The 14935-nt window shown below is 37.3% G+C and overlaps 1 protein-coding gene across 3 annotated transcripts in view; it reads left to right on the top strand.

The window, feature by feature from the left end:
- LOC106161142 (uncharacterized) overlaps positions 1–13502 on the top strand; it is a 59842-nt gene extending 46340 nt beyond the window's left edge. For all 3 annotated transcript variants that reach the window (XM_087011950.1, XM_087011952.1, XM_087011951.1), the window contains exons 3-7: positions 1026–1206; positions 1614–6613; positions 7035–7180; positions 10098–10296; positions 10716–13502. In XM_087011950.1, the coding sequence (XP_086868076.1) occupies positions 1026–1206; positions 1614–6613; positions 7035–7180; positions 10098–10296; positions 10716–12040 (6851 nt within the window). In that variant the 3' untranslated portion in view covers positions 12041–13502. The remainder of the gene's footprint in view (positions 1–1025; positions 1207–1613; positions 6614–7034; positions 7181–10097; positions 10297–10715) is intronic.
- Positions 13503–14935: the final 1433 nt, after the last annotated feature.

Here is a 14935-nt window from a genome sequence, read left to right as displayed (position 1 = left end):
AAGTCATATACTGATAATCTAACTGTGACCTTGAAATTGACCTTTGACCTACTTTTCACCATGAACTGAACTTTGCAAAAATTATCTCCCTTATATCTCGAAAACTGGCAGAGATACACCCATAGTTACTATTGAACCTGAACAGGAAGTCATATACTGGCAATCTAACTGTGACCTTGAAATTAACCTTTGACCTACTTTTTATGATGAACTATACTTTGCATGTTTTCTGGCCTCTTTATCTCCAAAATTAGCAAGGAGATACCCATAGTTACTATTTAACTTGAATAGGAAATCATATACCATGAACTGACCTTTGCATATTTTCTTGCCCCTCATATCTTCAAAACTAGCAGAGATATGCTCAGTGTTGCCCTTACGTTTTCTCTTTTGTCAGCATATATGCAACACTGATAACACATTTCAAGGAAAACCAATAGGCCTATTGTCTAGAAAATCACAGGAGTGATCAATGTTAGGAAAATACAGGCCAATTGGAAAATCCGCTTGATTGGACCATTTTTATGTTATGTTTTTTCTTTCTTTTTTTTTTTTTTTTTTTTTTTGCATATTTTGAAAATTCTTGTTTATTGCATAGAGCTTGTCAAGGACAAGACTGGTTGTGGTGTCCCTTTTTTTTTTTTTTTGGGGGGGGGGGTGGTTCCATTCGAATGCGCTTACTCCAGCTGGTGGTACAATATCAGGAGGCGGTATCGCCTCTCTGATCCTCTAGTTAACTATGTCTTAGCAGCTTCAGTAGCCAGACATCTAACCTGCACAAGCTGAAAGCAATTTAGCGAGAATCCCCTCAGTGATCGGTCAATCCTTCTAGATCGATCTATATATGGGAATGGGGTCTTTGTTTCAGGTGTCCCAAAGGGCCAGTATAGGTTTTTAAAAATTGGTCAGAGACAAAATTCTACAGCAAATTTTTTTTAAAGTTACAAATGTTTCCTAGGGAAACGATTCACTTTGTATTATTAAAGTTATCTAGAAAAAAAAACTAACGGTATTTGTCTTTTAAGGTGCATTGGGAAGCGTGGTGTCACAGGGAATTTGTGGAAACTGTGGTCTACAAGAAGACCGATCATCCATTGACAGAGAATACTGTGGACTTAACTGTGACCAGAACAAATTCTTTGATGATCATAACTACTGCAAGAGAATGTTGGGGGATTGCTGTAAATGCTCAACACACATTTTAAGGTTTGTTTGCACGTAATATTCTATGTAGCAACACTAATAATGTTTCAAACTGTTCAGCAAAAAAAAAAAAAATGGGATGCTTTATAATGTTAATAGCAACTTTGGTATGAATATGAATTGGGGGGGGGGGGCTTTTATGTATAGCTTTTTAAAAAAATTCCACGTTGACATGTTTGAAATACATGTAATCACTAATGCTTTCTCTTGTGTGAGAATAATAAAAATATTCTGGTTTAAAATCATACCTTTTATTTCTCTTGAAGAATTTTATTTTAAGAATTTTCATAAATTGTGCTTGTATAATAATTTGACAGAATTGGAAATGCTTGTTAGTTCAAAATAAGGCTTTCCTTTATTAGCATACATATTATGTAAGCTCAAAACAAACAAACCCAATATGTTTTCAGTCAGCAACAGGGTGATGGTTCTTTCCATGGCAGTCAACAACAAGGGGATAGAATCTACCTTGGCCAACAATACCATGGTGGTAGTCAACAACATGATGATAGCACCTACCTTGGGAGCCAACAACATGATGATAGCACCTACCTTGGGAGCCAACAACATGATGATAGCACTTACCTTGGGAGCCAACAGCATGGTGGCAGCACCTACCTTAGAAGACAACAGCGTGGTGGTAGCACCTACCTTGGAAGTCAACAGCATGGTGGTAGCACCTACATTGGAAGTCAACAGCATTGTGGTAGCGCCTACATTGGAAGTCAACAGCATGGTGGTAGCACCTACCTTGGAAGTCAACAGCATGGTGGTAGCAAATACCTTGGAAGTCAGCAGCATGGTGGTAGCGCCTACATTGGAAGACAACAGCATGGTGGTAGTGCCTACCTTGGTAGTCAACAACATGGAGGCAGCACCTACCTAGGGAGCCAACAATATGGTGGTAGCACCTATCTTGGAAGTCAACAACATGGTGGTAGTGCCTACCTTGGCAGAGAGCAACATGATGGCAATACTTTCCACAGCATTCAACAATATGGGGATAAAACCATCCAGGGTAGATATGGACATGATGGTAATAACTACCATGGTTTTCACCATTGTTCTAGTACCTACCAGGACTGTCAGCAGCAAAAGCAGCACATCCATCCCTTTTTCAGTGAGGAATTCAAAAGATGTGTCTGTGGTAGTCAACAATTGTATGGAGAAAATAGGACTGTAGTTGAATCTGGCTCTGTGGGAATATTCTGTTGTCAAAATCCAAAGGATGAAAAGGAACAGAACACAAATTTTCAGAGGTCAAGCAGGATAGGGCACACTGGTCTTTCTGTCCCTGGGGGCATTTTGGTTTGCCCTTCCCCTTCAGAACCAATACATCAATGTTTGATCATAAATAGAAGGACCAATGTTTCTCCATGTGTTCTTCAACCTGTCTCAAGTGACCCCTTGAGTTCAGGTAACTTGGCAGAGGGTGTTGCACGCAGAAGAAAAAGGACCCACTCAGGTATGCCGCCTGACTTGATAGAGGGATGGATAGCAAGGTCTCCCTCTGTGAGCCAGTTTTTGCCAGAAGATGATGCTCCTGAAGTTGAGGGAAAGCGACCATCTTGTACATTTGTCCCAAGAACAGGGAAGACAGCCTTGGTTCCAGATGGTGAAAACAAGTTTTCAGAGGTGCAAGAGTCGGGGCTGACAAGTAATCCATATGTGGCCAAAAACAAGACACTGTATGCCCTAAACAGTTCTTCTGAATCTATAGATAGTGTTACAGAGAGTGAGTCTAAAAGTTTGCCTGTAAAACAAATCTCCAAGTTCAGTAAAGCAAGGGAACAGAAGAGTAAAATTGTTCAAAGAAATAAGCTTCTTAAAACAAGGTCAAGGCTGGATGACAAGTTGCTATTTGTCAAAAGGAAATTTATCTCAGATAGTGCAAAGAGTGATGTTGAAGGCCAGAAGAAACTGAAAACAAATTGGAATATGAAACCTATAGATGTAGTAACAACCAGACACCCAGTCCCCTGGAAAAGACCTGACCACAAAGGGATTTTTCATAATGGACACCTGGGTGATAGAAATCAAGCAAACCTTGTGAGTGTAGCTGGAAGCAGGGAAAGTAATTGGAAGAATGAAGAAACAGGCATGTCAGACAGGAAGACAAGTCGGCATGGTACACTTGGAGGAAACAAGGGTGACTGTCAACAACTTAACTTGGACAGAGACACACAGTGTGATGTTACAGCCAGTAAAGGAGAGGGAGGTCTCAGACAAAAATTGGGTCTTACTTGGAAGGATACTGATGTGAAATCAGAGACATGCAATAGTGATAGAAGTTTGATCAAGACAGAGTCTTTAACCAGTCAGATGAGCAGTAGGAGAACACAGTCAGACCAAGGCAAGAATACATCATCTGCTTCAAAGCAATCTGCCATGGCATTCCATACAAAAAGTGATAAAAATGAAGAGCATACCACCAGTATTTCTGCTTTCACAGACAGTGATAACAGTCAGTACTACAAAGCTAAGCCATCTGCTGCCACAGCTAAGGAAAGTGATGACAGTTTGGACTGTACCCCTAATCCATCTGCTATAGTGATTCACACAGTTGTTGACAAACAAGAATGTACTCTCAATTCAGCTGCTGTCACACCCAAGACAGAAAGTGACAACAATCAAAACTGTGTTACCAGTTCACATGCTGTCATGGTGTCTACAGAAAAGGACGACAAGTCCGTTGATGCTGCACAAAACCCATCTGCTGTCACATTACATAGACAAGTGGATGACTGTAAAGAGAGTGCCTCGGTTCATCGGTCTACTTTCACTGCACATTCTGGAACTGATGACAACCCAGATACCCTGATGCTCGGCACAGAAAGTGAATTTAAGCCAACCATCACAGGATTTTCAGACAGCGACAGCAATCCGGATTGTCCCCCTAAGCCAACAGTTCTCACAGTTGGCACAGTAAGTGATGCCAGTGAGGACAGGTTGCCAAGCTGTTTCTCTGGTGAATTGGGCACAGAGGAAGAACTACTTCTCAGTCCAAATTTTCCATGTCGGGATTTTAGTGGATGGAAAAATAGATTACACAATATTGACATCACATCTGCACTACAGAAATATGAGCTTGCATCTTGTCATAAACCAAGTAAAATGGAAGACGATGTGTCTAATGAAGCTGCAACCACTGTTCTTGAAATGAGTAACAATGCTTTTGTGGATAATTCAGGAGCTGAGTCTGGTTTTATCAAAGATTTGAAAAGTGTGAAGAAAACGGCACTGGGAAGTATGGAAATGAAGCAATTACAAAAAGTGTCTGTGGAAAGTGTGGATTCAAGAAATTCTTGCATTGAATCTTGGACCGCTTGCAGTGATGAAGCAGATGTGGCATTAATATCACAACAAAAATTAAGCAGCAAAGTACAGAAAGACATAAGTGGCCACCAGTCTTCTGCCAATAGTATGTTCAGTATTGCAATGACAACTATTAGTTCAAAGTTTGAAACATGCACCAAAGCCAGTGTAGATGCATCACAATTTTCTTCAGATAAGAAAATGGTTACAGTGATTGAAAACAAGAATAACCAAGAGTCTGATTCTGTGCAGAAAGATGAAGGAAACCACAAGAATGCAGAGTTGCAGTCTAAGAAAGTTCACAATTGTCATATTTGTGGCAAATATTTTGTTAGATCAGGATATGTGAGCGTTCATATTGCCAAGATGCACAAAGAAGATGAACAGCAAGATCACATATTACCAGACAATGGTGCTTCTCGAAATGATACTGTCAGAAATAAACAAAAAGCAGCTACAACAGTTTTGGCAGGGCATTGTAAGATGCTCTCATGTTCAGATTCAAAAGTTGATGTAAAAAAGACCAAATGTACCTCACGTTTGAACATAGACAAGCCACTAGAATCCCCAGCATCCAGGAAGAGAACATCTAAACGTCGTAGCACCAGGGCTCTGCTAGGCCAATCCAAATGCAAGCGCTGCATGGAGGGAAAAAAGGGAACATCTTTGTTAGCAAAGAAAATGGATAAATCCCAAAAACGTGATAAAAAGAGGAAGACCCATCACCAAAAAACCCTTTGTAACCCTGTCTCAATTCAGACAACCTGTGCTCAGACCATCAAGAAAAGAGGAAGGCCCAATAAAAAAAGTGCTCAGACCCTTCCTGTACCCAAACTACAGACCAATCAGCAAACAAACTTGGCAACAATTCCTTCTCATCAAATACACCAGGCATCACTTTCCAAGGAGCAAACCCACCAATTAACAGTTTCCAAGCAGGAAACACTCAAGGCAACGGGTCCTAAGCAGCAAGCACACCAGTCAACAGTTTCCAAGCAGCAAACACAGAAGACAACAGCTCCCAGGCAGCAAACACACAAGACAACAGTATCCAAGAGGCAAAAACACACAACAACAGTTTCCAAGAGGCAAAAACACAAGATAACAGTTTCCAAGAGGCAAAAACACAAGACAACAGTTTCCAAGACCCAGAAAAATGGGTGTAAAAGTAATTGGCACAATACAAGGGATACTGCCAAAAAATCAAACAGAAGCAGATGTAGAAAGACAAAACATGAGGTTTTGGTCAATCAGGGTATTGACAGAAAATGTGTTCAGTCCCCCAAATCAAAGAAACCTCTGCCTGGTGACAGTACAGTTAGAATGCCTGGGAGAGTAAAGAAGGGGATAGAGGGCTCCATAAATATAGGAGTAAGTAGCTCAGATAAAGCTGAGATTGACTTGATGCCTTTGGTTGATGACGAGATCCCACACCATTCAACTCACTCAAGTAAACCAGACAAGTGTCAGAGTTTACAAGGCAGTAACAAATGCAGTGACAGACTTGAAAGGCAGAATCGTGAGAAAAGCAAGAAATATAGTGGTCAAAAAAGCAAGGGAAATTCCAGCAGTTGCCTAAAAAATAAGGCATTGAAAGCCTTCTCTAGAGAGATGAAAGTTGGGACTGTGAGCAGAATGAGCTCTAATATCTTGCCCAAATCCAGACCAAATGATGTTAATGGGAAACGTGAAAAGAAGAAAATCAGTTTTCCAAGGCAGTTTTCTGCACAAGATGGCTTTGCTATTAAAAATTGTGTAGTTAAAGTGGAGAAAACTGTTCAGATATCCCAGATGTCCATGTTGAGAAACTTTCAAGATAGCAAGATGAAAAGCAGCCACACTAAACCCATGCAGATTGTAAAAGATGTAAAACCTAAAACTGGCCAGAATAAACTTGGCTCACATGTTCCAAATGCCACTTCAAACGTTGATGTGGCTACAGTGGAAAAGCCTGTCCGAAAGTCAATACCAAAAAAGAATGTAAAACATAGCAAGCCTAATGTTAGCCATGCTAATGCTGGTTTGATGGAGGGTGTAGTCAAGGTTACCAAGATGGACCATCTTCCTGGAAAGCCAACCATACGTGTGATTTCAGGTAAATACTACCAGATTGTGTTATCAAGTTTAGAAATGAATTAAAAGATTCTCATTATTCCAAATGAATTAGGGTGCCAGACTGAGAAACGTTTTTGGACAGCTGCTTTCATGAAGCAATAGAAGTTTATGCACATTTTTTATGTCCAAGATTTTGTGCTTTACTAATTTGGGATAAGAAAGCAGTAGTTATCATGTGTTCATTTAGTAAAAATATTTCATTGTCAGTCATGCTTTTCATGCTGCATAATGCCATTTTCTATGTAAACAGTGAGAAACCAGGACTGTGATACAGCAGCTAGTAATTAAATGATAAACTATCCACTACACCATCTGTCATATAATTTTAAAAAAAAGCTTATTACCCCACTAGTTTCTTAGGTACTTTTTTTTAATTTAAGATACCATTGTTTTCCTTTTAGGTCAGAATTGGGTGCCATTGAAGCAGTATCGTTCCTGTGGCTTCTGTCGAAATTACAGCAGTGTCAGTAAAGAAGAAGTAGGGAAACACATAGAACTGCAGCACCCCTACAGATGTGTACGCTGCAACATCACATTTGCCTCCAAGGTACAGTGGGTGCAATATAGAGGGGGAATAAGAAAGCAATTATCTGAAAAAAAGAATTAGCCTTTGACATTTTTATGTACAGACACAGATGTGTCTGTACATATTGCCATCACCTGCGTCTGTAGTCGCCGTCGCCGATGGCGATGCCGATGGCGATGGCGATGCCGGCGCCGTGCACTTTCCTTGTAAACACGATAAGTGGAGGGCAGTTTTACTTTTTGGCTTTATATTTACAGAGCTGATGAATATTCATAAAACGCAGGTCAAGTTCGAAAATCAGCATGATCGGGCCATTATTGTAGAAGTTATGCTGTTTTTTCACTTTTCAGCATATTTTTCACATTTCCTCAGATTCAATTCTTAGGCATGTTAACAGTCTCATTATTAAACTAATAAGATACGTAAAAGTGTTTGTTTGACATTTCCTGCATCTTTACAACATTGTTAGTTGATTTTGTAAAAATGATGGTAAACTTGTTATCGTGTATTGTGTAATAAAGTTTCAAAAATGGAAATAAACTCATATCATTGCAGTTTGTCAGATTCAATCATTCATTATGTTCAGAATCTCAGAATGGAAGAAATTGGACATTTAACACTGCTCTGTTGATATTTTTCCCATCTCATCAATTTTCTTAGTTGATAATATAAAAATGGCAGTAAACTGTTAATTTTGTTTTATGTTAAAAATTGTTAAAAATGAAAAAAAAAAAAACATTTCAGAACAGTGCTGTCTTGTTTACATTTTGGCATTTTCAAGTTGTGACTTTGAAGTTCCATGGGCCTGAAGACCTTTGCTAGTCACATTTTCTGAATATCCATGATACTAATATTTTATTCTTAAAAATTGATGGTCATCATGCTGTTAAACATTATGTAATATTGCATCAAAATTTGAAAAAAACCTATTTTGGGCACTGCTCCCATGATGACCATTTAAGAAAAACCATGTTCTCAAACAGTACAGTAAATATATATAGATGTGTCTGTACATATTGCCATCACCTGCGACTGTCGTCGCCGTCGCCGTCGTTGCCGTGCACTTTCCTTGTAAACACGATAAGTGGAAGGCAGTTTTACTTTTTGGCTTTATATTTACAGAGCTGATGAATATTCATAAAATGCAGGTCAAGTTCGAAAATCAGCATGATCGGGCCATTATTGTAGAAGTTATGCTGTTTTTCACTTTTCAGCATATATGCAACACTGTAAACACATTTCAACAAAAACCGATAGGCCTGTTGTCATGAAACTCACAGGAAAAATTGATCTTACTAAAACGCAGGTCAAGTTCGAAAATTGGCATGATCGGGCCACTATTTTAGTAGTTATGCTTTTTTTTCTTTTTTCAGCATATATGCAACACTGTAAACACAATATAAGAAAAACAGATAGGCCAATTGTCATGAAAGTCACAGGAGTGGTCAATTTTACTAAAATGCAGGTTGAGTACGTAAATCAGCATAATCGTGCCATTATTTTAGAAGGTGTGCTGTTTTTTTACATTTCCTCAGATTCAATTCTTAGGCATGTTAACAGTCTCATTATTAAACTAATAAGATACGTAAAAGTGATTGTTTGACATTTCCTGCATCTTTACAACATTGTTAGTTGATTATGTAAAAATGATGGTAAACTTTTTATCGTGTATTGTGTAATAAAGTGTCAAAAATGGAAATAAACTCATATCATTGCAGTTTGTCAGATTCAATCATCCACTATGTTCAGAATCTCAGAATGGAGGAAATTGGACATTTAACACTGTTATATTGATATTTTTCCAATCTCATCAATTTTCTTAGTTGATCATATAAAAATGGCAGTAAACTGTTCATTTTGTTTTATGTTAAAAATTGTTAAAAATGGAAATAAACCCATTTCAGAACAGTGCTGTCTTGTTTACATTTTGGCATTTTCAAGTTGTGGCTTTGAAGTTCCATGGGCCTGAAGACCTTTGCTAGTCACATTTTCTGAATATCCATGATACTAATATTTTATTCTTAAAAATTGATGGTCATTATGCTGTTAAACATTATGTAATATTGCGTCAAAATTTGAAAAAAACCTATTTTGGGCACTGCTCCCATGATGACCATTTAAGAAAAACCATGTCACTTACTGTTCTCAAACAGTACAGTAAATATGTACAGATGTACCTTGCACTTTTATTGTAAACACGATAAGTGGAAGGCAGTTTTACTTTTGGGCTTTATATTTAAAGAGCTGATGAATATTCATAAAACCCAGGTCAAGTTCAAAAAACAGGATGATCGGGCCATTATTGTAGAAGTTATGCTTTTTTCTTTCACTTTTCAACATATATGCAACACTGTAAACACATTTCAAGGAAAACCGATAGGCCTGTTGTCGTGAAACTCTCAGGAGTAATCGATCTTACTAAAACGGAGGTCAAGTTCGAAAATCGGCATGCAGCCTGAGTTGGAAAAGCAGTCTAATTGGCTTCTTTTTCTGGAAGTTATACATTTTCAAAGTGTGAACTTGAACTCTCATGGGCCTGAAGCCTTATGCTTGTTACACATTTTACTTTCATTGGTATTTCCTGTTGAGCATAATTAAAAATTGATGTTGAATTTACAGTTTAACATAATGTACTTTTGCATCAGAATTGACAGTAGCCTATTTTGTGCATAGTTATTTCCTGCTTTTTGTCTGTACATTTGACAGCTTTGCTGCCTTGTTAACCAATTGACACTAATTTGGCCCATAACTTGATTGTGGCAACATCTTGTCGTGTCATGCTGTGTCAAATATATGCCTATCATTCAAATAATTTATAGCAATCCGTCCCTTATTAAAAATTCTTTAGAAAACATAATCAAAACTTTGTGAGCCTGGATGATATCCAGTAGTCATTATCACTTTTTCTGTGCTTTTTCTGCTTTTTTTTCCAAATTAGGAAGAACAAACTCAACACAAGATGGTCCATATCACCCAGCTTCACCACTGTATACTGTGTGAAAAACAGTTCACATCCAAAAGTGTGTTTGAGAGGCACCTGAAGAGTGGCACGCACCTCCGTCTTCTCAGAGCACAGAACATCACCATAGGAACTGTGTATGCAGCCATGACCAACGGAAGGAATTTGGCCAACATTGGTAATAAATTGGGTTGGATTAAGTAGATTCTGGGCTACCTTAGATATAGTTTTTTGTTTTAATCTTGAGGTGTTAAATTTCTCATAGCGATATTTGTTTGAAAAGTGTTTTATAATTTTATTTTCCTTCTAGCCAAATTAATTTGACAGCAACATTTTATAATTCTTTATTTCTTACCTATACTACAGATAAAGTATAGAAAATGCAAATAGACTGCTAACACTTCCATTTCCATGGTTTTACTGAAAATAAGTATGTGCTTTATTGCTGGTGCAGCTACAAAGCTGGCAACTATGACTTTAATATAACTATAATTACATTTTATTAAATGTGATGATATAGTTATTTGCTGTTGGTATTTTTTACATGTACATTAAAACGACAGTAACATAAACATATACTTTTGTACTTGATTTTAGGTTTGAATATAACTCCTAAAGCACCAAGCTCGGCTTCAATAAGTTCTTCAGCACCAGTTCCACTGATTTTGCCCCTGATCGGCCAGAAGGAAAGGATCAAACACCACTTTCATCAGAATCCAGAGCTGGCCGATTTACTGGGAAAAATAGAAGCATTGGACACTGAGCACAAGCCCCAATTTACAGCACAGTCTGGGCAAAGTTCTAAAGATGGGGAAAATCTCCCAGTGATTCCCATCCCCACAGAGGTGGATGGCAAAGTATCAGGAACATGTAAAAATACACAGTTGGATGGAATGAGCAGTAAAGGGCCTGATGCCTCTCAGATTGGTGCCAGCTATGGTAACTTTTCCTCTGAAATTGCTAGAGGGAAGAAGAGCATTTGCCAGGAACAAAACGGATATGACTTCTTGCAGGAACGTCAATACCTTGATCGCAGTGATGGGTTGTTGTCATGGCAACAACCAGATTACTATCCAAATGTACTCAATAACTGTCCCTTTGATGTACCTTTAAACGTCGGCTGTCCAGGTGAGGTCCAAAACGATGAGATGAGCATTCTCAGTGATGCAGAGCTACAATTAAAGCAATGTAACCTTGGTCTGTCAGATAGAAACGAGCCACAGTTTGTACCTGAGGTTTCCAGCTATGAATCTGGGCAGGCTGTGAGTTATTCCACAGATTTTCTTGCATTAGGTGATAAACAGTCTAAGGCGCCCTTTTGTGGTATGCAATCGTCATTTATGACAGACTTGGCTGTTGATGTAGGTACAACATTTGAAAGTCCCCAAGATGACAAGTACTTCACAAGCCCTTGCCTACCTCAGCAACCTTCATGTGTAAAAAATAAACCCGGATCCACCAGGACAGCTTCAGCCATAGGTACGTGTACAGCAATTGAGAAGGCAGATGTCACGAGCCAACGCCCATTTCTACAACATCCTTGTGGGGGAGGAAATAACCAGAAATTTAATTTGACAACATCTGCTGTGGATACAGGCAAAGAATTTGTGCAGGATAAAGAGCACTCAAGAAAGAACTATTTTACAAGTCCATGGGCACATGTACAGTCTTATTACAGTTTTAACCCTTCCAAAATGGCAGCATCTTCTCATGATACAGGTACAGAGGTTAAATGTGAAGAGGAGTGCTCTTTGAAGAAAGAGAGCACCAGTCCCTGCCCCAGTCTACAGCCATCTGTGAGAGAGGAACTGGAGGCCATCATACAAGAGATTGAACAGTGTAAAGGGGGCAGCACTGCTGCGTCTGTACCTTATTCTCCTGATGGTATGGGTAACTTATTAGGAGATACTGATGGCCTGTAAATATTGGAAAGTTTTTTTCAACAGTCTTTTATTTATTTTTTATTTATTTATCTTATTATTACTTTTTTTGCAGTGTTGTCAAAAAGTTTATTTTGAGTTGAAACTTTGTACCCACAAACTAAAAATTCCTAGTTTATCTTATTATATGACTATTAAAAATTGATACAGCAGTGTTAAGTTAGATATCTTCATTAGAAAGGTTTGATCTTTTAAAAGCTTTTAGATTAAATATTTGAAAAATCAGATAGCAACTTTTATTGTTCTTGTTAAAGATTTTGTAAATTTTCTCTTTTGTTGTTGTTGAATCAATCTTCAACTTTGTCATTTTATTACACTCACACTGTGAGTGCCCTGTTATTGACTGGTTTAATTGTTTTAGTTAGAATATGTTCTTAGTTTGTTTTTTTAATCAGATACAGTCAAGTAGCTTTTTCTGTTGCCAAGTAACTTATAGTAAGATACAGTTTATGGTTTTATAACTTCATTTTATTTCTGTAAAGTAAGTAAACTAATACAGTCAAGTAGCTTTTTTTGTTGCCAAGTTTCTTATAGTAAGATACAGTTTATGGTTTTATAACTTCATTTTATTTCTGTAAAGTAAGTAAACTACAGTTTGAAGAAAACTGTTTATAATAAGATGGAAAGGTGCATCAATGGTGCAATTTCTTAGATATACCAGTAGAAAAGATGTTTTAAAAGGTTTTAAATCTTAATTTTATACCTATCATATATCTCAAACTTGATAACCATATTTTATTCAGATGTGCAAGTGGCACGTTTTTACATACGGTGTATATTATATGGAAGAAGAGAGATGCTTGAATGTTATCAGGAAAGTTATATCCTTGAAGACATTTTAGATATCCATTCACCAAGGCACTTTTTGTTACTTTTAAAGGAAAAAAGTTCAAAGCGGTTTTAGTAAATGTTGTATTTTAATGTAGCAGCATCATGTAGCAGCAGCATCAGCTGACTTAAGTAGGACCTATATATTTTTAAATTGTGTTTATGTGGAAGTAAATTAAAAGTTCAAGTTTTGTTTTATAAGTTTAAAGTTTTCAAAAAAATATAAATTTTGCTAAAGTTTCAGTGCAAGTTTTGTGCAAGTTGCAGTGTTTCATATTTGATTCCCAAATATCTTTATTTTTAGATCCCTGTTTTATTTCATGTATTTTTGTAATAAATATTTGAAACATTATGTGAGATTGCTGTGTAAGAAGTTGTGAGTATAATTCTACTTCTTGTATGAAAAGATGTGCCTATTTTTATGGTCTGTCGAAAAGTTTTTACTTCAAGTTCTCCCATCCTCTTAGTTTTCTGACAAACCAAAACACAACTGTATTAGCCAGGGATGAGACTATTGGTGGATTTCCGACTTTTGGGAGCCAAAAATATCAGTGGCCTAGGCGAACCCGTGGACTCCACGCCACATTTTCCGACTTTTTCACTAAATGGTAGTCTCATCCCAGACCAGCAAATGTTCAATAATATTAAGTTATCAAATAAAGCAAAAACGGTTAATTTAATAATGACAATATTCTGCTCGAGGTAAACTTGGATGAAATTTACCTGTATATAAATTAGTATTTATATAGTGAAGGGAACATTTAATCCACCTCAACTAAGATATAAATTAAGTGACTACTAAGAAAACTTACAATGGCTTGGTATTAGGGAATACATCCTGCTATGCAACTCCAAACAACTTAAAACAACAACGGGTTACTTTGAGCAAGGCCTTATTTTTAACAAAATAGGGTATACATACCACAATCATCTGCAAAAGGCCAATAAAATATAACATCACTTTTGTGAATATAAAACAATAACGCTGATTTTCTAAGGAAACTTTTTTTGACCAAACAAAGCAACACTGCAAATTTGAAGTAAAAAAAAAAACTCTTGAGAGCTGCTAGGGGGTGATAAAGTAACGTGTGCTGATTAAACATTGTTGGAAAAACTCGGCAAGTATGATGTGTGAATCTGAATATGGTTCTACTATTGTTACTGGCAGGGCATTTCTGATTTCTAAATTCTAGTGGATTTGACCTTTGTTTCAAGGTGAAACGGGCCAAATTATTTTAAGTGGGATTTTTTTGCAAAAAAATTATTTGTGCCCGAATCCGAAACCGCTATTAAATCCCAATGCACTGCAGAAGTAGGTTTCCTCAGAGGTCGTCTTGCATAGCCAAGTCGGAGATTTGTTTCATTATCTGAAGTTTTCATTATTAAAAAAATTATTACGGTGCATGAATGTTTTTTCTTTTTAATTCGGTTAAAATACTACCACTTGGCCGATTTTGATAGTTTAATTATTCACTTCCCATCTATTCAATTCTATTCTAATAATGCGTTTATTTATTTTATCGCTAAATTTTTACATTATGGTCGACTGGTGTAGTATTTTAGATCGTTTTACACTGGCTTTGGATCAATATAGTTAACAGATAAAAAAAGACAGCAGAGATTATGCCCTTACAGTTTGTAGATAACATGCACTGTTGATGTTATTCTCGTAAATGACTAACTTTATTTGCATATATGCCAGATAGAACTGCATTATTATCGCCATTTCTGTGATGCTGAAGATTGAGCACGCACAAGCGTATGCACACACACATACACACACACACACACACACACACACACACAAACTAAGACATTCCGCTAAGATACATGTACCGACTGCAGCAGAGAAGATAATTTCTGTTCCCCTCCAGATGGCGCTATAGAACGGTTTGGTTTGTCAAACCTGGCAAAAACTGCTCAGATTGCAGCATGCAGTAAACCATATAAGGATAGCTTGTGACCTACATAATGCCATTTTACTTTGGAGTGTGTAAGGGTATGAAGCTTAATTTAATTAATTTAATGTAGTGTTTTTTTAAATATCCG

Source organism: Lingula anatina, chromosome 4, assembly GCF_051362555.1.
Source record: "Lingula anatina isolate TDL-2025a chromosome 4, LinAna3.0, whole genome shotgun sequence".
Classification (NCBI taxonomy): domain Eukaryota; kingdom Metazoa; phylum Brachiopoda; class Lingulata; order Lingulida; family Lingulidae; genus Lingula; species Lingula anatina.
This window is presented reverse-complemented; position numbering and strand designations above follow the sequence as displayed.